The 23725-nt window shown below is 41.9% G+C and overlaps 1 protein-coding gene across 2 annotated transcripts; it reads left to right on the forward strand.

Moving 5' to 3' along the window:
• Positions 1–23: 23 nt before the first annotated feature.
• DPP8 (dipeptidyl peptidase 8) lies at positions 24–23254 on the forward strand. 2 transcript variants are annotated; one of them, XM_075273145.1, is made up of 20 exons: positions 24–163; positions 4089–4346; positions 9289–9401; positions 9639–9812; positions 9976–10144; positions 10335–10445; positions 10588–10716; positions 11632–11693; positions 12594–12694; positions 13948–14125; positions 14839–14998; positions 16245–16324; positions 17563–17715; positions 18039–18174; positions 19312–19457; positions 20085–20231; positions 20571–20723; positions 21088–21230; positions 21350–21461; positions 22227–23254. In XM_075273145.1, exons 1-20 carry the CDS (start codon positions 157–159, stop codon positions 22347–22349), a joined length of 2655 nt encoding a protein of 884 aa, XP_075129246.1. In that variant the 5' UTR covers positions 24–156; the 3' UTR covers positions 22350–23254. The 2 variants fall into 2 exon arrangements, with proteins under 2 accessions (XP_075129246.1, XP_075129247.1); XM_075273146.1 differs by having other exon boundaries at positions 4089–4340.
• The last annotated feature ends 471 nt before the right edge of the window (positions 23255–23725 follow it).

The raw sequence follows: 23725 nt of genomic DNA on the forward strand, positions 1-23725 counted from the left end.
TCCACTAGGAGGAGACCGAGTACTCATCTCCCCGCTGTTCTCCAGGAAGCGGATGTGTGAGCGGCAGTTGCACTGGGAGTGAGAGCAGCCAAGTCATAACCGGGAACACAGAGAGACCAGAGCCGGGCTCGGCCAAAGACACCCTCCTGCTTCCACATGTTAGGTGAGGTGACCGGGGGAGGAATGGACGGCTGTTACCGTGACGCAGGGCGGACTGGTGGAGGATGATACACCGCTGAGAGTGGAGGGGAGGAGGGGCAGGACAGGGGCTGGGGGCGGAAATGCGAGGGGATGCAGGCTACCCATGTCCCCATATAGTGCAGCGGCTGTCCGTGCCACGGACTCATAATATGCCTGTATAGCGCTACAGGCCTGCTGCGCCCCCATGTGGTGCCCGGTGTACGCCATGTAGTGCTACAGGCCCACTGAACCTCCATATAGCATTACAGGCCCACTGAACCTCCATATAGCGTTACAGGCCCACTGAACCTCCATATAGCGTTACAGGCCCACTGAACCTCCATATAGCGTTACAGGCCCACTGAACCTCCATATAGCGTTACAGGCCCACTGAACCTCCATATAGCGTTACAGGCCCACTGAACCTCCATATAGCGTTACAGGCCCACTGAACCTCCATATAGCGTTACAGGCCCACTGAACCTCCATATAGCGTTACAGGCCCACTGAACCTCCATATAGCGTTACAGGCCCACTGAACCTCCATATAGCGTTACAGGCCCACTGAACCTCCATATAGCGTTACAGGCCCACTGAACCTCCATATAGCGTTACAGGCCCACTGAACCTCCATATAGCGTTACAGGCCCACTGAACCTCCATATAGCGTTACAGGCCCACTGAACCTCCATATAGCGTTACAGGCCCACTGAACCTCCATATAGCGTTACAGGCCCACTGAACCTCCATATAGCGTTACAGGCCCACTGAACCTCCATATAGCGTTACAGGCCCACTGAACCTCCATATAGCGTTACAGGCCCACTGAACCTCCATATAGCGTTACAGGCCCACTGAACCTCCATATAGCGTTACAGGCCCACTGAACCTCCATATAGCGTTACAGGCCCACTGAACCTCCATATAGCGTTACAGGCCCACTGAACCTCCATATAGCGTTACAGGCCCACTGAACCTCCATATAGCGTTACAGGCCCACTGAACCTCCATATAGCGTTACAGGCCCACTGAACCTCCATATAGCGTTACAGGCCCACTGAACCTCCATATAGCGTTACAGGCCCACTGAACCTCCATATAGCGTTACAGGCCCACTGAACCTCCATATAGCGTTACAGGCCCACTGAACCTCCATATAGCGTTACAGGCCCACTGAACCTCCATATAGCGTTACAGGCCCACTGAACCTCCATATAGCGTTACAGGCCCACTGAACCTCCATATAGCGTTACAGGCCCACTGAACCTCCATATAGCGTTACAGGCCCACTGAACCTCCATATAGCGTTACAGGCCCACTGAACCTCCATATAGCGTTACAGGCCCACTGAACCTCCATATAGCGTTACAGGCCCACTGAACCTCCATATAGCGTTACAGGCCCACTGAACCTCCATATAGCGTTACAGGCCCACTGAACCTCCATATAGCGTTACAGGCCCACTGAACCTCCATATAGCGTTACAGGCCCACTGAACCTCCATATAGCGTTACAGGCCCACTGAACCTCCATATAGCGTTACAGGCCCACTGAACCTCCATATAGCGTTACAGGCCCACTGAACCTCCATATAGCGTTACAGGCCCACTGAACCTCCATATAGCGTTACAGGCCCACTGAACCTCCATATAGCGTTACAGGCCCACTGAACCTCCATATAGCGTTACAGGCCCACTGAACCTCCATATAGCGTTACAGGCCCACTGAACCTCCATATAGCGTTACAGGCCCACTGTCCCCCCTCTATAGTGCCTCAGGCTCACCATACTCCACATAATCCTATAGGCCCACTGTGTCCCTGTATAGTACCTCAGGCTTACAATACCCCATATATATTCCTACAGGCTCACAGTGCCTCTATATAGTGCCCTGTACTTGCCATGACCCATATAGTGCCTACCATTTATATTGTATGCCAGCACGTTAATACATATCATAAAAGCTTTCCTCTATAATATTGCGCAGCAGATCTGAGGCCCTGTAGTCTGCACCCCCAGGACTTTTCATATGGTTTTTGATTGATCTCTATGGGAGTTAAGACTATCGATATGTACACTAAGGACTACAACTCTAATCCTTTCCATGTATCATACTGCATACTTCTTGGAGATTTCCTTTATCACCTTAAGATGAATTCACATGCAACACATCTGTGGCTGAATTGTGACATTCATTGAAATGGGGTTTGTAAAAATCTATGTATCGTATATACTCGAGCATAAACCGAGGCCCCTAATTTTACCACAAAAACCTGGGAAAACTTATTGACACGAGTATAAGCCGAGGGGAGGAAATGCAGCAGCTACTGGAAAATTTCACAAATTAAAATGGTCGGAGTTTTTGGGTGCAGTAGTTGCTGGGGAAGGGGAGGGGGTGTTTTGGTTGTCTGTCTGCCCCTTCCCGAACTTGAGGACTGGGTTTTTTCTCCCCCACTTGGAATTCAGCCTGGCTGAATATAGGGTATCTGCAGTGCTCCTATTAACCCCTTCCTGACGGAACAGGAGCACTGCAGATCCCCTATATTCAGTAGACCGGGCACTGTCAGGACACAGGGATACCTAATGTGTATGTGCTTCAGTCTTTTTCTACTTTTATATGTATTCTAGGGAAAGGAGGGATTTAGAACTTTTTTTTTTTCCCCTCACCATTTTATGGGAGATTCTATACACTACTATAGTGGCTGGTCATAGACACCCCCCCCTCCCCCCCAAAAAAAAATAAAAAAAAATTAATCATTTTTTTGCTTGGCTCAAGTATAAGCCAAAGGGGGCTTTTACAGCACAAGAACCGTGCTGAAAAACTCTGCTTATACTCGAGTATATTTGGTACTTAGTCCTGAAACAACCCCATTGGGATGAATGGATCTGATTTTCAATTCTAGGTAACTTTGTTTAATATGTCTTCTGTTTGGAAATCTAACCTTAGGATGGGGTCACGTGCCATGGCCCTGGATTTTGAGCCAGTGTTACCATAGGTTTTGTATGTTACTCCATTTACTTGTTTTTCCTATTATGCTCTTAAATAAACTAGTTTAGCTGCTAGTTTTTAAAGGGATTTTCCAGGTGTTACATATGGGCGGCACAAATTATAAACAGCTGACAGCCATGGTCAGACAGAAGTGGTATAGGTCCTCTATTCATGAAAAAAACAGTGAATGAATTTAACAAGCTATGCCTCTTATTATATAATAATTGTTACCATATATAATTAGAAAGTTGTTTTACTTTAGTCGGAATTTTTTGGTGCAGATTTTGCTGCCTTTTTTTTTTTTTTTTTGCCAAATCTAGGAGTGGATTGAGCAGAAGGTAGAAGTATTACAACTTCCTATACATTTCCCATTCGTTTTGTAGCCTTGGCTTTGGCTCAAAAAACACAGCAAAATCTGCAACAAAAAAAGCTGCAGTTATACAATGTGGGATCTCAGCTTGTGGCCAGGGCCCCACGTTGCGAACATGCAGCATTTTACCCATGGAAAAAAACACTGCGTTTTAAATTAACTGCAAAGTGGATGGGATTCTGGCAAATCCCATCCACATATTGCAGAAAAAAAATCTGCACCAGAAATGCTTCAATTTTAAAAATGCTTGTATTTTTGCAAATCACAGTATCTCAACTAGACTTACAGAAACACTGGCATTTTTTCTGTATAGGTATGTTAGCAGCAGAAAGTCCTGTGGATAGGTGATCAGTGTAAAATACCCATTTGCGGCTGGAAAACCCCGTTGTCGCACTAAATCAATACTGTTACTGCTGCATTTTCAGTAAGATATAAGTAAGACTTTATTTGCATAGATTTGGTTGGCACAGTACAGCACAGTTTTGGTGTCACTGCTGTCAGGTGCCTCTTGGTACATGAATAATAGTTAACATGTCAATTCTAATGACAGGATGTAACATGGCGGCTGCAATGGAGACTGAGCCGGTTGGAGTAGAGGTATTTGAATCTGCAGAGCATGCTGGAGGTGACACAAAACCCGAACCATTTTACGTGGAACGTCACTCATGGAGTCAGATGAGGAAGCTGCTTGCAGACACCAGAAAATACCATGGATATATGATGGCCAAAGCCCCACACAGCTTCACATTTGTGAAGAGAAATGACCCAGATAGCCCTCACTCTGATCGCATGTACTATCTGGGTATGTGTAAGTATTACCATATTGACGTATACACAGGTAATAAAGGTATACAGTGTAAGTCTATATGCACATATTGATGCTTCATTCAATGGGTGGGGGTCATAGCACCCCCTGTTGTGAACAGTGGGGAACCATCAGCAGACACTTATCCTGTGGAGTAGAGATTAGGCTGTTTATGGGACAACCTTCTTTTTAGGCAGCATTGTCCGGAGCTGCTCTTTGACTTCCAGGGTGCAGGATATCCTTGGCATTGTTTAACTCCGTAAGGCTTCTGCAGTGTCCATAGTCATATTGTTCATCCTCTTACATACACACCCCGAAAGATGACACAAGGTGATTTAAAGCTACTATCACTCAGAAGCTAAAGATTTGTTACTGCCAGGTGTTGGCACTAGTGTTGTAGCTCTTGCCTAACCTACTAACAAGGGTGCATGGACTTAACATCTCGTTTTACACCTCACACTGGAGCTGCTGTATTTTTCCAATGACTTTACCAGTAACATATATATATATATATATATATATATATATATATATATATATATATATATATATATATATATATATATAATTTATTTATTTTTCTTTTTTTTTTTTCTTTCCATGACTAACAAAATATTTTATAGCTGATGGAAAGAAAACTTCTGCTACCAAGTGCAGAGGATAGCTAAAACATCTCTGAAGGGTGACAACCCCTAACCTGGACCACTGTGAATGTGGGGATAATAAAGGTCACAGCAGTGAAACATGAAGTTTTACTTTGTGATATTAAATAATATCTAGGGATACAGAAATTGCAAGTTATTTGTTGGTACTAATGGGTATTGGCAGTATTTTTTTGGGATTTGTTTTTACGTGGCTTATTTTTGTTACTTTAGTTTACCAATGGCAGTCATTAACCTGTCTATTTATATTGTAATTGCCAAAACAATTTGGCAGTAGGATGTTAAAAGGCAGTACAAATGCCCCCTGCTGCTTCCCCCCCAACTACCTGCCACAAGTACAGACAAAGCAGTAAGAGAATGAAGACCAATAAATCGACAGCATTAGGAATGAACCGTATAGGTGTTGTAGTCAATAGCGGCCCTGGTATTTGGAGATGGGGCTGCCTCTATTAGGCATTGTGATCATGGGGTGCTAGTACCTGCAGACCTACTGAAGGCCTTCACATCTGCTTTCAGTAGAAGTAAGGCCTGATACACTGCCTGCCAGTTCTTCTAGCATAATAGATTGCACTGCATAAGTAGTGATGTAAGTGATCAGAAGATGGCAAGTTCACGTCACTGGTAGTGTTAGCTGCGTTACTTGTGCTCGGCCATTACACAGTGCACAGAGCCAGCTTTTTCCAACTCTATATTGGGCATCTTTGCAGTTGAATGATGTGGGGGATACTTTCAGCCCACATAAATCATATATTTGTCTTGTCCTAAGGAAATGCCATAAAAATATAATTCCTGGGCAACCCCTTTAATATATGACATGAAAGTACCCCAAAGTGGTGCCGTTACAACACTGTCTTGTCATGCAAAAAAAATTCCTCATACAGTTTACACTAAAGGAGAAAAACAAAACATGTTATGACTCCTGATACTAATGATGGTAATGGGGAGTGTCCTAAAATAATTGTTCATTAATCTTATTTGAGGTAAAACATTCATTTATAGGTGTTATCCAGTTTCTGCTCTTTATGGCCTAGCCTTAGGATTGCTCATCAGTATATACATAGATCAGTATATACTTCAGTGGAGTAGTACTGCAGTACCAAAACCCACTGCTACAGTTTATATGGATATAAAGCCGTGTGGTTCCTGACATGTGCACAGTACCAGGAGCGGTGCCAGTAAAGCTGATCTGCAGGGGTTCCAGCTATCTAACTTCTGCAGATCTAAGATTGATGCATATTCAAAGGATAGCTTTTAATAGCAGAAACTAGATAATCCCTTTAATAGTGATTTTCATTTTTACCCTCTACCAATGGGTTAATGAGCTCGAATCGCTGCAAAAACATACTAACTGCTAGATATAGGGGATATTATAAGCATTGCATATGTGCCTGGATACATACCACCTCCCTTTTTACTTTCTGTGCTGTGCCTTTATGGAACTGCAGGTGACCTGGCTGCATTGGGAGCACACACTGTGCATTGTACAGATATCCCATATTTTACAAAGAGAGAAAGTGGGGAGGGGTCCATATGGACTTGAATGTAAACACTGCAGTGTTTTCATTCAGCAGCCACTGTAAGGGTATGTTCGCATGGCGGAAAATGGATTCCGCATGTGAACCTACTGTGCGGCTAGCCGCATCAGAATGCCGATACAGTGCACCGGCATCCCGTCGTGGCAATCCGCTCCTGATTAGGGCTGAATGACTGGGCTTAATTGGGAGGCAGTCTTGTACAATGGCTGAGTCAATCGCAGAATCCACGGCAAGATAGGGCATAGCTAGTAGCGAAAAAAAGAAGCGAGCGGCTCCCATTGAAGTCAATTGGAGCTGTTTTTGGTAGCGGACTTTGAGGCGGGTTCCGCGTCAAAATCCGCTGCCGAAAAACTCCTTGTGAACTAGCCTTAAGGGGATAAAGAAAGGGGGATATTTACAAAATAGGTTGTTGGAGAGGAACACCTAATTAATAACAGAGCTGAATATATACAGAATCTTTTTTTTTTTTTTTTTTTTTTTTTAACAATGTATCTCGGGGACAGACACTGTAGATGGGGACAATAATACCATTTTGGTACTGCTAAATACTATACCAGTTGCCGACATCTTCTCCACATCAGTTATGTTGCTGCTCTACTGTTATGTTCACCCTGGGGTATTCTGTGGACCGTGCTGTGTCAGGGGGATGCTAAACCCCAAAGTAAATGAGAGAGGATCAGGAAATATAAAGGAAGGACTACTGCTTCTCCTTTCTGTAGGATCTACTTTCAGTTATGCAATACTGGTGATCATGTGTATATTACTTTAAGGAGTTCCTTTCATTTACATAAGGGAATTGTATGCATGGTAAGTCCTAAAAGCTTATGACCTATAAAATATCCAATATCTGTCTTCTCATGCATGCTGTTACTGGCTGTGTCAGGTGCTGGAGCGTGTTACTGGAGAGTTTAGTGACCGGGTGCCCAGAGAAGGAGTCTCATTTATCCCCTGCAGACTTCCTCTTCCCTCCACCGACTATGACAGCTGTTCTTTTACAGTGAATCATAGCTGGGTGGTGGGATGAGGAACCCGGCATCAAATACAGCCAACTCCTTCTTCCGGCAGTGGCTCTCAACAAAAACGTTAAAATGGAGAATTGACCATAAGCTTGAAAAAAATAATACCCCAGCCCATGCTGTGTTGCCGCATTCACGTGCACCTTTTTATTTCTCAGTTGACTGAGCTTTGCCTTTTTAAGTTGTTTTTAGCTAAACTTTATTAAACTTTCTGTAATACTTTGCAGACGGTTATTGCCAGTCAGTGTAGATATAAGTAACATAGGCCGCACCTTTGTCACAAGCCCCTAAGTGCCATAAGCAGCCATTGACACTTGTGATCACATTGCAGGGCGCCCATAGACTGGCTGAGGGAGACCCATCTGGGTGAAATCTTCAGCAAAATCCACATGCTTATGTACATACAGATTTTGCTGTAGGTTTGTGGCAGAGAAATCCTTCACAGCAATCCTTACTGTGCTGCAGAATCATCCCCATTCAGTTGTATAGAATTTAATAGTCATCACACAAATTTCGGCAACAAATCTGCCCCATGTGAATATGACTTGAAGCTGCCGCGTAACCTTTATAGGTGAATGATCAAGCAGTCTAAAATTCCCCTATTAGTCTGCATGTTATTTCTGTGAATTTAGGTAAGCTGTCCTGCTATCTTTAGTCTGTGCTTGGTGTGACCTTGTATTCAGCTTTTTCTAGTCAGCAGATATTAAGGACTTGGAAGATATTTGTTTTCTTAGGTCTTCAGCCGTGTGTTGGATTTCTTGTGTAATAAATTTTTCTTCATTGCACAGGAATCCAGGGACACCTTATGAACATGAATATCCCAAATCGCCTTGTATAGGTTACTTAAGATGTCGTATTTCCACCTGTGTTGTAGATATTTGTTGAGGTTTATGCTATGCTTAAAGGGGTTGGTAAATTTCAGAGCAATATGAAGAGCCCCATGTTATTGTTTGTATATTGAAAAATTGTAGAATTTTCCAATATACTCTTTCTATGGCATTCGTTCTGATTCCAGAGGTTAGAAAGCGGTCTGCGGTCATGTGGTGTACGGTCCGCGGTCATGTGGTGAGCACACAGGTGCACAGCATGTTATAGTCACTGTACAGTAATCAGACATTTGCCTCTTAGTATTGGCCTTGACGTATTCTTCGGTATTTGACACTTGTATTGCCATACATATGATTTTAAAGGATGTGTTCCAGGTATTAATTATTGATAACCTATCTTTATCATAGATTATCCATAATATGATCAGTAACTGATACCTAGCATCCCCACTAATTGTGTCTCTGCAACAGAGGTCGCCACTTTTACTTCACAGGCCAATGATGTCATGTTCATTTTCCATATTCGAGTATGGAATTGAGTCGCAGTATCAAGCACAACCCCTACTGAAAGTATTGCATTGTGCTTGGTATTCAATGAAGAGGCCATAGCGCTGTCCTAAATGCTGCGGCCTCTTTAACAAACTGGCCTGTGGAGCTCCAGGGTATGGTCCCACACTGATCCGATGCCCTATCTTAATTATCATCATCAATATTACAATCCTAGAAAACCCCTTTTAAAGATTTTCTTTTTCTTCTTCCACAGAATGTCATTCTTCATATAGGGATTACCAATGCTATGTGGTATTAGACCAGACACCATGTTATAACCGTTCAAGTTTATGACTGTTTACTACATATATATGACTGATATTAAAATGTTGACTTATTTCATGCTTTGTGCTTAGCAATGTCTGGAGAAAACCGTGAGAATACTCTGTTTTATTCTGAGATCCCAAAGAACATAAACCGCGGAGCAGTCCTCATGCTGTCCTGGAAACCTCTGCTTGATACCTTTCAGGTGAGACATTGGGTGGGGGGTAGGGGAGATTCGTCAATCCTTGTACACCACTTTTTTTTTGCCCTCTCTTGCTCCAGATGTATACCACAAGCGTTGCTCACATTGTGGGAGACTCCTGGGCTCCACAAATTCATTATACTTCACGACCGTTTTCTGTCCCATTGTGTCCATTGCACAATGGTAGTTTTTGGTTGGTATCTGTTATGGCAGCTTACATTTTCCTTGGTACTTTTACAGGCCACTCCTGATTATGGGATGTACTCTCGTGAAGAAGAGCTGCTTCGAGAGAGGAAACGTATTGGTACAGTGGGCATTTCTGCTTTTGATTATCATGCAAAGAGCGGAACTTTCCTATTCCAAGCAGGCAGTGCCATCTATACTGTGCGCGATGGAGGCACCCGCGGGTTCACGGTAAGGTTAAGCAAAAGAGCTAAATTCTGTATGTCTCTAATCTACAACCTGCTAAACCAGTATGCATCATCAGGGCTCTAGTCTGTTGATGCATACCATAGAGAAATTATAATGTGTAGTAGATATTCTGCTAAAACAATCTCATTCTTTTTAATGCTTTTAGAAACAGTCTCTGCAACCACAGTTACTGGAAAGCAGTTGCCCAAATATTCGCATGGACCCCACTATCTGTCCTGGAGACCCAACCTGGATGGCATTTGTGCACAGCAATGATTTGTGGGTGGCCAATATAGAGACCGGAGAGGAGCGCAGGCTGACATTTGTGCATAAAGGTTAGAGGAATGCCTACAGTAATGTATATGGAAGTATGGAGTGTAATGTTACATCTGTTATTTGTACCACTACTGGACTAAAAGTTAGGACTGGTTGTAAAATCAGTTATAAGTGGTGATGTTGCAGCTTTAACATGCTATTCTCTGCACAATATGAAGCAGTTCAAACTATTATTTCTATGTAACACAGATTTGGTTGGAGTGGAGGAAGATTCCCGTTCTGCTGGAGTGGCCTCCTTCGTGTTACAGGAGGAATTTGATCGCTACACGGGATACTGGTGGTGTCCCCGCACTGAGACAAGTAAGCACTGTGAATATGTACTGTGTCTTTATATCATACCTGTGGGGTAAAGCTGTTTTGGACATATTTCAAGTGCTGTGTTTTAACTGTCCCTTCATTTAACATTGTCCATGATATAAAATCCAGTTTCTTTCTGATGTAGCCCCTTCAGGTGGTCAGATACTGCGCATCCTCTATGAAGAGAATGATGAGTCTGAAGTTGAGATAATCCATGTGACATCCCCAATGCTGGAGACTCGAAGGACAGATTCTTTTAGGTACCCCAAAGCTGGTAAGCAACTTTTTTCCTTTTATTTCCAAATTTTAATATTTGAGTCCACCTAAATAAGGCCTGTGGTTCACATCTGCATTCGGTAATCTGTTTGGGGTGAGCAGTGAAAGCACACGTACCCCATAGACTATATAATGGGATCTGTGTGCTTTCCGCACGGTGTCCACATGAGTCATGCGGACAAGAAAGTAGTTCACAAAGTACTTTTCTATGCGGAAAACACACTGACCCATTATAGTCTGTGTAGTCTGTGTACTTTCATAAGGTCACCGCTTGCCACTGTGTTCGGTATTCTCTTTGGGGGGTCCCCATGCGGAATTCCTAACCGGATTACCGAATACAGATGTGAACTAGGCCTAACAGTATTGCAGAATATGCAAAATACAGCTTGTCCAGAGAGGGAAATGTTTTACAAAAGGCTCTGAATGTTTAATAAGAAATATTTACCGATCATCCAGGAGTATCGCTCCGACAATGCCTGGCTCCACTGCTGCTCTCTACTTTTTAGTCCACCTTGGCACATGGGAAATGCTGATCATACCACTCGCAGTCTTAGGGGGTTATCACTGCTGACAGTCAGTGGCTAAGCCTATTTCCTATTGACCAAGAGGGACCAGGAAGTTAAGGGGCCTGTGGGGCATCTGAGCAATGACTGGATAGGTGAGAAGATTGCTTCTTGTATGTATTTTTCTTCTAATTTTGGTTAAGAAAACAATCTGCTGGTCTTCCCATTAAATGCTTCTGTATACAAAGGTTATTACATAAATGTATCTGTTCTGTTTCCTCAATAACATTTAGCAACACTAGTGAGATTAAGATGTGATCTGTCCAATGAATAACTCGGCCATAGTTTAATGTTGTTCAGATAATTCTGATAATAGATTTTATTCTGATCGCTTGCCGTCCTATTTTCAGGAACTGCAAACCCAAAAGTGACGTTTAAGCTGTCAGAAATAACAGTGGATGCAGAGGGCAGGGTAAGGCGTTTTATTTTTTGCATGGTTTCTGATTGAATGTTTTTAAGGGTTAGTTAACACGTAAATAAGTGTTATTAGGAAGCTTTATTTTTGGACCTTGCCGAGCTTTGTTTGGAGGTGTTTTTTTTTTTTTTTTTTTTTTTTTGTAAAAACAGCTTTTTTTTTAAAAAAAAAAAAAAAAAAAAAGGCTCTCTTCCCCTCCTGTTAAGTGGATAGGCTGAAAAAAACGCGTCGCGTTTTTTTTTCCGTGCGGTTTTCGCCTCCCATTCACTTCTATTGCTTTCTTCAGGCGGAAAACGCCTGAAGAAAGGTCATGTCGCTTCTTTTTCTCTGCTAGCAGAAAAATCTGCTAGCAGGAAAAAAAAAAAAAGCTAGCAGTCTACAAAGACTAACATTGTATGGAGGAGGATTATGACGTGGATTCCGCTGTCAAAATCCTCCCCCGTGTCCCCTTGTGAACTAGCCCTAAGGGTTTTTTCCACGTCTGTTGCAGAGGCTGCATTTGCGGGTCTTTGTCACAGATTTTTATTTTTTTACTTGGATTTGGAGCACTGCAGTATGCAGCACTATTCTCTCAAAATGATGGGCGCTGCAACAGAATCTGACGCACCCTATTTATAAGCCGGCGGGTGTGAGTCTTGTGACGGTTTCAGTGGTTTGGCCTCATGACTTTCACTGATTATTATTATTATTGCCTATACATGTATGATCCCAAAGCAATAAACGCAATAGTTCAAAATCAGAATATCAGCAAGTATCTAATTTTGCTATCTGCCTGAAATTCTGCTGTGTCTACTGTTAACATTTCTGGCACTTTTACAGGACTGAGATCTGTGATGAACCTGCTCTAATTTTTTATTTTGTTTTAAATATATATATATATTTTTTTTTGTTCCTTAGGTGTTGGATGTCGTCGACAAAGAGTTGCGGCAGCCGTTTGAGGTGCTGTTTGCTGGGTGTGAATACATTGCTAGAGCTGGCTGGACTCCAGATGGAAAGTAGTGAGTTACCCGAGGCTAATACTGAATTCTGTTTGATCATCTTTTATTAGGCAGAGTACATAGTGTTGGAGGTAAAAGGTGCTTGTATGAGCCAATAAGAATATTCCATCAAAATGAGACTACTGGTGGTCTCCAGATAAACCAGTGCCATGTTCACCTTTGCTGATGAAGGCACATACGCTCATCCATTTATGCTGCTGTGCCTGCTATTGAAATTCACCTTTTCTTTAGCTGAATGACAAACACCAGGCACCCATTGTGACTAGATAAATAATGTAGAGGATATCCATAAGTAGTGCTTGCTTGCGTCTATAACTTCCTTTGACCCCTCCGTTAACTTCTTTGGAGAAGGTGGCCATTTAGCCATCTGTTCTCTTGATAACAGGAGGTTCCCAGAGTGAGCCATCACTTATTTAGGGGCTTTCCCCTTGCCGAATTGATCTATGAACAGCGTTAAAAGAAAAAATTCCAGTGTTTAAGAACCTAGGGGACACGTTAATACTCTTCGTATTTTCTGCATCAGGAAGCAACATGTATGAATATCCTACAGGATTTCCATAAGCTGAAACCCATAATGGTAATCTGACATCTAAAGCAATCTAAATTGGACTCCATTGATGTAGCAGACAAGTGTCTCCAATAAAATAAATATATATATAAAATTCTTTTCTTTATCAATAAAGCAGAATTAGCACAAGTACTTGGTAAGCATTGGAGCAATGCCAACAATAGTTTAATGAAAGGGTGTTTTGGATTCTCCTTACTCCCAAGACTTGGTTATTTGTGAGCAGTCCGCAGCCTCAGATCACATGTCAAGTAGGTGGTGTTGTGATGACTTTACAACACTAGTTACTACAGCTTGAGTTACTTCTCCTGATGCTGGTCTGTAGCAAAGTCTTTGTTCAAATGTACAAAATTGCTCCAGGGCTTACGACGCGTGTCTTCAAGTCATTAAAGAGCTGATGTTGCCGTGCACAATCTTCAAATATTCCAGTCATACTGAATGTAAAGGGCTTAGTAGGAGCTGTGCAAGTGTGACCCGTCCCCTACTGCCAGTCCACAGCAATGGCTGCAACCAATAAAATACAAACTCCTGGTCATCTGGTGGATCAGGTTGAAGACAAACAAAACCATTTTCAAAAAATGCAATCGGCGGGAAGGGGTTAAATAGTCATATCAATCAGCCGGAGGGCTTAGATGTTGTTTTTCTGATCTGTCATATTAAGTTAATCCATCTTTGTCCTTCTCTGCAGTGCCTGGGCTATTCTACTAGATCGTCCACAAACTCGTCTGCAGATAGTTCTTATTCCACCCTCTCTATTTGTGGCTCCATACAAAGAGCTTTCAGAGCATCACCGGTTGTCAGATTCTGGGTCTGAATATGTAACACCCCTTGTGATTTATGAGGAGACTACGGATATTTGGATAAACGTATGTTAAACTGTTTTTACATAGACTGTAATAAACCATGACTACTCCTTCATTAGACCCTTTTTCTATTAGTCATTTCACGTCGTCTATTTTATGCAAAATGCACTTATAAAATTGGTGCAGTATACAGGAAGTCTTGTTAATATATACCTCCAGTATCAGATAAAGTTAACAAATAGGCCAATCTTTGAGCAGAAAATGTGACTTAGACATTAGTGTCTATAAAGTGTACAGTCTGTGGTAGTGGGGTACAGAACAGTAAGAGTATGTTCACACTGCTGATTATTCAGCTATGCATTCTAGGCTTCATTCAGTAGGGCTGTTCTGTGTGTGACCAATCACTATGGTTTCAGCATAGTTTTTGATGCAGGTTCCCCCAGCTTTCAACCATTGCAATGCAAAAGTAGAAAACCGTGCTTAAAACATGCAGCGATATTTGACATACTGTGGGTATAAAATCCATAGCGCAAGTCATTTTGTACTGTGTTCGAGACACAATGAGGGGATTAGATTTGTGAAAATAAATTCAATTATTCCGCTACTGTACATCACTTCATATTCGCCAGTGGAAAGTTCACAGCAACTAATCCCCATGTGAGGACAGGCCATGTCTCCCTAGCCTGATTTAGGTCTAGTATCTAGAAGGTTACGTAGAACATTCAGTTATGTCATTTTCCATTCCTAACGATAATTGTCTCTCCTCTCTTTAATAGATCCATGATATCCTGTACTTTTTCCCCCAAACACGAGATGATGAAATCCAGTTTCTCTTTGCCTCGGAGTGCAGGACAGGTTTTCGGCACCTCTACCGCATCACCAGCATACTGCGAGCAGCCAGTTCTGGTAGAGCAGGAGCTGATCTTCTGGGGCTTTGTGAGTGACTTTGTACCTTTCTGCATCATGATGCATCAGTGAGTCAGATATGGTTTAGATCTCATCTGAATATTTGCTCCACTGATAAGAATGCGGTTACATATGGATCTTTGTTACCATGTAAACAGGTTTCCAAGAAACCAGAGTAATATATTCACATTGCTTTAACACAGAAGAAAAAATAGACTATGGTGTTGCAGGACTAATTTTAACCTCCGATGATCATATACATGTAATAATGAGCAATACACAGCACTCTGCAAATGTGAGGCAGTCGACAAACGGCATAACAATATGTTTGTCGACTGCGTATTATGTATAATGTATACATAATATGTATAATATCATTCACTTCACTTTGCTGTACTGTAATTGTGGCTTTTTTTTTTTTGGGGGGGGGGGGGAGGGGGAATTTTTTGCTGTGTTTCTGCAGCAGCCAAAAACGCTGCATCTCCACAATTAACCTTAAGTAGAAAATATGTTTAGCAGAAAATAAAGCCATAAAAACTACAAGGAAAAACAAACTTTATTATGTCATCCAATCTTCTGGGAAATATTTGATTGAGGATAAGTAAGATAACACTCCCAAGAACACTGCTGTAATGATTTCTTTGTGTTCTCAGAACACTGGACCGGCCTTTGCCAAGAGCTCATCATTGAGTGCGTTTTGGATTATTTGCATTATGAGAAGTAAATGCATCCAACATCTAAGCCCTTAATTACACATTGCAGATTCAGTCAGTGTTTTCCATCAGTGTTTCTAAGTCAGACCTTGGAGTGGCTCCTAAACTCTGGAAACTACAATAAGTATACTTGTCTTCTGGTGTTCCCTTTAAAATACTGATTACATTTGCAGTGTGTGAAGATGATCTGAGACTGCTGTGCCTTTTTGCAGCAGGGCAGAAAATTACTAAGCCCCACACCTCTAGCAGACCACCAGCCGATCAGCCGGAGATTAACCCCTGTGTTTCGTGCAGGATTTCTACAAGACTGTCAGGATAATGCAGACTGATACAAGGGGCACTAGATCAATCCCTGGTAGATTTTTGTCATGGTTTGTTCTTTTAAAGTCAAATAATTGACTTGCAACAAGTACTAAAATGTTTTACTAAGCTGTTAACTCAGTTTTCTCCTGTCTTTACTGTAATATGGTTCATTTGGCTGAGCTTCTTGTATTTTTAGTTTTACATGTGTATATACTTGCCCTGTGTCTTGATTTAGAATATCTTCCCTTTTGCACTTCCAGGTGATTTCAGATGCCCCATAAAAGAAGAGGTAGCTGTGACCAGCGGAGAATGGGAGGTTCTTGGCAGACATGGATCCACTGTAAGTTTACATATCTACTATTTTAATGGTTGGCCTACTTTTTTAAAGATTTCGTTAGATTTGCTTCACATAGTGGAATCCACTACAAGAATTCAGTTCATTCATTTTATTGGGATGGGTGGGGGTCAAACGCTTATCCTTCGCTTAGCTGAAAAAATCAACCAGCAAAAAAAACAAGCTTCCTGCCCCGTCTTCAGGTAGATTCCACACAAACCTTCCATTGTAGTGAACAGGTGTAGGAAATCTTTCTGCCAACAGCAGAAATATGTTCGGATTGTGTGTGGAAGGTCCCACTGCAAAATCTGTTTGTTGAACTTCGTGTAAACCGGGAATCCTGGTCTTTTCTCGGTTCACTGGTTAATCTTTGCAAAGAGAAAAGCCAAAGTTCTAAAAGTTTAGACTCAACTACTTTAGTAAAGGTGAACAGCAGAATCTATGCAATATTTACAGGATTTGTTTGTACAAAAAGTTGCATCTGACTATAATACACACCCCAGGCTTGGGCAAAAAAAAATACGAAAAAATGTTTAATATGGCATTATACTGTGTGTGGAGTGCACGGAGGAGCTTTTCACAGTGGGGAGAACTAATGGGACATTCGTGCCCCCACACAGACTAATGTGCCATTATTTTGCCACCCCCTAGTACAGTGATGGCGAACCGTCCACAATTGTGGACAGTGACGAACGGTCTGTAATAATATCACTTGTCTGCTATAAAACAGATACTATATTGATAAAAATAGTGAAGGGCCCCCACACAGTACAATCCGCTCCACAGTGGCCGATACACAGTACAATTTGCTCCACAGTGGCCCCCACACAGTGCAATCTGTTCCACAGATGGGTGCCTACAGAGAGGGCTCTGAGTGCCACCCCTGGCACGGGTGCCATAGGTTCGCCATCATGGCCCTAGTATAATACCTCCCTAGTGCCCCCACACATAATTAACATTTAATGGTTGGGAGGAACATTCATCTCTCGCTCACTGTCCCCCTAGCCCTGATGGCTTACACTAGCAGAGATTGGAACTCGATCAAGGAATAAGGTGTCGGGGTTTGGGGACTGCGGACAGAAGATGAGGGTTTCTACTAGTCACGGTGTGGTCCGGACAGCTGGTGGCCAGTTCAGTATCTCTGGTTTAGACTGATTAGAAATCAGCAGGGAGCTGTTTTATAAAAACGTAAGTTTGTGTTGTAGGCAGTGTGGTAAGCAGGACACTTCTCTTGAATTCTTCAGATTCGTGTAGATGAAGTCAATAAACTGGTCTATTTTGAAGCTACAAAGGACACCCCCCTAGAACATCATCTATATGTTGCAAACTATGAGACTCCAGGAGAGGTGAAGAGGCTCACAGACCTTGGCTTTTCCCATTCCTGTTGTGTTAGCAAGGTAAGCTGTTTTTTTTTTTGTTTTGTTTTTTTTTAATTTAAATATACCATTGGGGTTAAACTGCAGCATGGTTTTTAGCCCCTCCCCTTCCACTTTATCTCACTGTTATTATCTCTAAAATGGTCTTTGCGCTCCAAAGACATGCTGATAGGGAATGTAGATTGTGAGACATATATGGGCCAGTGTGTGACAATGTCTGTGAAGCACCATATAAGTAAGCATAATACATTCCAAAGAAATGCCAAGGACGGGGTACACTGTAACGAACCATCTGCACAATGTTACAAATAACCTTACTAGAATTGTCTTTTGCTTCCATTCAGCACTGCGACATGTTCATTAGTAGATACAGCAGCCAGACGCTCCCACATTCAGTGCACCTCTTTAAAATCAAAGGCAACGGAGCTGATACATCACAAAAGGATAAAGAATTTTGGGCTACTCTTCTGGAGTCACCCGGTGAGAGGGCACATTATATTATTCTATGTCTATGTGGTAGTTCATATAAAAAAAAATTTTTATTTTTTTTTTTTAAAAAGACTTTGCTATAGTACCTGAACTGAAGATTGTTGGTTAAAGTAGTTAACATCCAGTAAATTCTGTTGTTGGTTTGTCCTCCTGTTTGTGGTTTTAAAGGGGTATTCTGGGCGTTACATACTGAAGACCTATTTGTAGAATAGGTCATCATTTGATAGGGTTCCTAGGCATCGCACGCCCACTTTACAGATCAGCTGCTTGAAGCAGATTGGGTGACTGCCGTCTCTGCTTCACAGACCAGCGACATTTGTCGCATGGATTGTTTGTAGATCAGTCCCGTGCAAGTGAATGGGATGAGCTGCAATACTAAGCAAAGTTGCTACACAATGTACTCTGCTGTGATTAGCTTTCAGTAAAGAGGGCACAATGCTCAACTCAATGCTGTGGTGTCTTTAACCGGCTGATTGTTGGGGGTCCTACACATCTTAAAGGGACACTATCAGCAAAATTATGCTGTATGAGCCCCATTTAGGCACCGCTAATGTTATTGTAACACCCCCCCATCCCGTTTTACATGACATATATGCAGATTATACTTATCGTGGGTGGTGATGCGCGGTCTGATGTCATCTTCTGGCACGCCTTCCTCTTTTCAGCGACGCCCTCCGGTCCTGGCTCTTCCTCAGCAGTATCGCTCCCTCTGGACACTCCGGCGCCATTTTTCTCAATGGCAGTACGCTTGCGTCCTAGAGGCAAGCGATACTGCGCACACGCTGGACTTCAACCAATCCCTCTGGAAGAGGAGGAAGATGAAGCCGGGCAAGAGCCAGGACCGGAGGGCGTCGCCGAAAGAAGAGGAGGAAGGCGTGCCAGATGATGACATCAGACCATTCATGACCGACCCACCGTGCATGATACTATCATTTGCATATATGTTTTTAAGGTTTTATTTTAAAACGGGGGAGGGGTTCAAAATAATATTAGCGCATATGTGGTGCTCTTACAGCAAAATTTTGCTGATCGAGCCCTTTTAAGGATTGGTCATCAATATTATAATAACTGGAAAATACCTTTACATTTTTTTTTTATTTTTTTTTTTTCTCCCCTCTACCCACACAGGGACAGTTCCTGGATACATAGCCCCGGAAATTTTCTCTTTTCCCAGTAGGACAGGATTTACTCTTTATGGCATGATGTATCGACCCCATCAGTTGCAGCCAGGGAAAAAATACCCCACTGTTCTCTTCATTTATGGGGGACCACAGGTAAGTTCTTTTAAACAAAGGGTAATAGCACAAACATAGATCTGAACATTCAACTGATCTCTGGGAAAGATAACTTTAGGTTTAAATGGGATTTCTATTAAGCAACTTATCCACTATTCATAGGATACGGCATAACTGGCAATGCTACAGTGTTGCATCACGCCAACATTATTAGTGTAGTGTTACAGTCTGAACTTATGATCTCGATGCAGTGTGTCCAAAATTTCTGTATAGCCTTAGTCTGTCTACTTACAGGTGACTGCCTGAATATGGAAATGACCAAATATTAATACACTGGTTAGAGGAATTTTCCCTATAATGACACCTATCCCCTATCTTCTGCCATTTACTACTATGGGTCTTCTGGGATGGGAATCTCTGGCAGTCCCATAGATTTCTATTGAGCAGTGGCAAAGTTTTTGCTATGTTCACATGGGTCATATTCAGACCCTCAGTTTTGTCATTGCTGGGAGTTTCAGTGATCAGACTATAATCAAGCAGACACTAATCCTTAAATTTGTGGGTTGGGGATAAGTGTCATTGGTGGCGAATCGACCAAGTATAACCTAATGTTGTATTAAGAATTTCTGTAGTAATAACGATTTTTTTTTTTTTTTTAATCTATAGGTCCAGCTGGTTAACAATCGATTCAAGGGTGTTAAGTATTTCCGACTGAATACACTCGCGTCATTGGGATATGTTGTTGTTGTCATTGACAATCGAGGATCCTGTCACCGTGGACTAAAGTTTGAAGGAGCGTTCAAGTACAAGATGGTGAGAAAAGGCAATAATGTAGTAGTTATGACTGTCTTTGCCAGTTCTGTTTTAGCTAAGGATGGATTTAAGGAATAAAATAAGTGACTGAACTGTAAAGACACCCGTAATGGACCATAACTGGTTGTGTTGGGTATCCACTTTATTGTTTTGGCAAACAAAAAGCCCTCCATGTAGGACATCTTGAGCCACAATGTTACATGAGCTGCGCTCATTCCTTTAATAAAGTTTGAGATTTAAATGCAGCCTAAAGCAAGAAACTTTATTATATAAAATGAAAGCCAAATCTGTCCTGTCTTAGGATGTCTAACTTTTTTTCCCCCCTATATATATTTGTAGGGTCAAGTGGAGATCGATGATCAGGTGGAAGGGTTGCAGTATCTTGCTGCTAAGCATAGTTTCATAGACCTTGACCGAGTCGGTATACATGGCTGGTCATATGGAGGCTACCTTTCACTAATGGCTATGATTCAGAAACCTGATATATTCAGAGTAAGTACCTGTAAAAACTGCAAGGAGATAAGCGATAAGACTTCCGTTTTCTACAGTCACCTCTAGTGACTCACTGAATATTGTTCATACATTATATTACTTCAGTATAACTTAGAAGGAATATCACAAAGTACAAAATCATAAATTATGTACCTCTTTCGAATGCCTCTTTGGCCCTGAACATTTTGTACTTGGTGACCGGTTCACTTTAAAGGGGTCTTAATCCCTTTCCTTTGTATTTGCTTGCATGGCACAAGATTGCTGAGGCCAGCGACTTGCTGCATGGATTTCATTTCCACTTACCTTCTTTACATGTCTATTAGCTTTAACCATAGTCTTCATAACTCTTGTTTGTGTTTTCTAGGTGGCTATTGCTGGAGCCCCTGTAACACTTTGGATCTTCTATGATACTGGATATACAGAGCGGTACATGGGTCATCCTGACCAAAATGAGCATGGCTACTACCTAGGCTCTGTTGCAATGCAGGCAGAGAAATTTCCCTCTGAGTAAGTGTAATCTGTTATTTGACATACTTGTTTTTTTGTTTAAAAAGTGAAATTATAAAAAGGCTTTTTTTGATATCATTCATGCATTTCTTCCTTTAATTTTTTTTTTTTTTTACCAGACCAAATCGTCTTCTCCTCTTGCATGGATTCCTAGATGAAAATGTGCACTTTGCTCACACAAGCATTCTCCTTAGTTTCTTAGTGCGTAGTGGGAAGCCGTATGACCTACAGGTGAGCACTGGTATATTTCCTAGGGGTCTACTTACATTAAATTATGATATAATAGTGGAAGTCAGAAGTATTATAGTCTGCTTTTATACGGACTTTGTAGTGTCCATTAGGGGGTATACATTGGGAGGATTTTCCTGAAGTTTCTGTCCATACTGTTTGTATATTAGATTGATACTTCTATATACACTGTTTATAGTATCTATTTCAGTAAGTGAACATGAATACTTGTCTACTTGCAATAAATTTACACTATCTCTGCTTGTTTACTTTCAAAGGCTACAAATCTGTCCTGGTCATGTGCTTGAACACACAAGTGCACGGTTCCCTATAATACACAGGCCTGGTACCTGTACTGTAAGAAGCAGTGCCCTGTGTGATCACAACCATGACACATGTGCAGCTCTGGAACTAAACTCTCATTGACTGCAAAGACAGATCTTATTAATTGAGACTGTGTTTTATGACTTGAGACAGAGACCCCTTTATTAGAGATGAGCGAGTAGTATTCGATCGAATACCTCGCCGCCATAGGAATGCGTGTAAGTGGCCGAACACCAAGGGATTAAGCTCATTGAATATTCGATGCGCTTGACCCCTTGGTGTTCGGCTCCTTACACGCATTCCTATGGCAGCGAGGTATTCGATCAAATACTACTCGCTCATCTCTACCATTTATATAATACAAGCCACTGCCACTTTTCATGTATTGCTAGGAGTCTTGTAATATACATTGGATGCTAGTAACATGATTTTTCTTCTTTACAGATCTACCCTCAGGAGCGTCACAGTATTCGAGTTCCTGAATCAGGAGAACATTATGAACTGCACCTCCTGTATTATCTGCAGGAAAACCTGGGGTCTCACATAGCAGTTACCAAAGCTTTGTGAGCAAAGTGTTAATGGTGGTCAGGGTGGGGATGGGAAGAATGACACCCCTGCTACCGCCAAAGAATGGCACCTATAGACCCCACATATACACAGCTTGGTTCTAGGCTGACCGTCAGAGGAGAGGGAATTGAAGGCATAATCCCTTTACTACAGTGATATCGCCCCACAGTCTACCCGTCAGAGAATAAATTGCATAAACCACACCTCCTAACTCTTTTTCACATGGTTGGGAAATGTGTGACCCACTACACTACATGATATGGGTGTTATGTTGCAAAGTGTTTGCTCTTATTTTTTTTTCCTCTTCTTCTTGGCATCTCCACATATTACCATGAATGAATCGGTTAATTTACAATTTCTTTGGTGTTCCCGTCATCTGAATGGCACATATCTGCTGAATGATCTCATCCAGGAACATTCGAGGTAGAGCTGTGCTTGGGTGACTCCTCTGAGGGTCATCCTACATTGTGGTGGAACGGGGGCCCAGAATTGGGTAAATTTCAATTTAATGTCAAGCTTTTGGAAAGCATCCCTAGTCTCATAGGTAGGAAGCTGCTCAGTGTTTATGTAGTTTTAATCCCCTTTTATTGTGCAACTTTTGGAGTGCCTTTCTTCTATACCTCCCCGTTCACTCCTTGCATGCATTGTCACCAGCTAGGAGTATTGTTTTTGTTCCGCCTCTCCATTGGTTATGATACAGCTCCACAATGCAGTTCATTTGGGGAAAATACTAATCCCAAAATATTACTGCTTATCACTACTTCTGTTGTTTACCTACCCAGTAGCAAAAATGTTATTAGTATAGCTCTTCTTTTGCAGGGCCATCATGCGGTGTAAATTGGCCAGTTACCACCCCAGTCGAGGTCTTGTACAGCACTTTATAATGTGTAAACTATAAAATAAAAATAGGCGATAAAAGGTGCTACTTTATAACTACTTGAACATTTTTCTCAGATTGGAAACTCAATGGCTCGATGCATCTTACAAAACCTCCATAACGTCGACGGTCATTTTAAGAATTCCAGAAGGTGGAACATGCTACTTCCCATATTAACAATGCTGGCTACTATTATACCTCACCATGTGTCATCTTGTCCTCTCTCAGCATGATGTATAATGGTTTCTTTTTAAAGTTTCCTATATAAAATCCAACATGGACAATATTGTACATTTTTCAAGCCTGGCACATAACCTACTAAACTAGATCTATAGTACGTACCCCTTACTCCTAGTGTTGGCAATCACTGGCAGAGCCAAGTTACCCAGCCATCCATGTGTTGGATACGGTCTGCTTACTTCTTGTACAGCACAGTGCAACGTGTTACCTTAGATTAATTCCCCATACGACTCCACATCATCATCCAGACCAGAATTGT

The sequence above is a fragment of the Leptodactylus fuscus genome, chromosome 5 (genome assembly GCF_031893055.1).
Source record: "Leptodactylus fuscus isolate aLepFus1 chromosome 5, aLepFus1.hap2, whole genome shotgun sequence".
Taxonomy (NCBI): Eukaryota; Metazoa; Chordata; class Amphibia; order Anura; family Leptodactylidae; genus Leptodactylus; species Leptodactylus fuscus.

Coding starts and splice junctions, on each gene's coding strand:
- DPP8 (XM_075273145.1), top strand. Junction 9,813..9,975: donor GAGGCACCCGCGGGTTCACG/GTAAGGTTAAGC, acceptor TAATGCTTTTAG/AAACAGTCTCTGCAACCACA. Junction 20,724..21,087: donor AGAAACCTGATATATTCAGA/GTAAGTACCTGT, acceptor TGTGTTTTCTAG/GTGGCTATTGCTGGAGCCCC.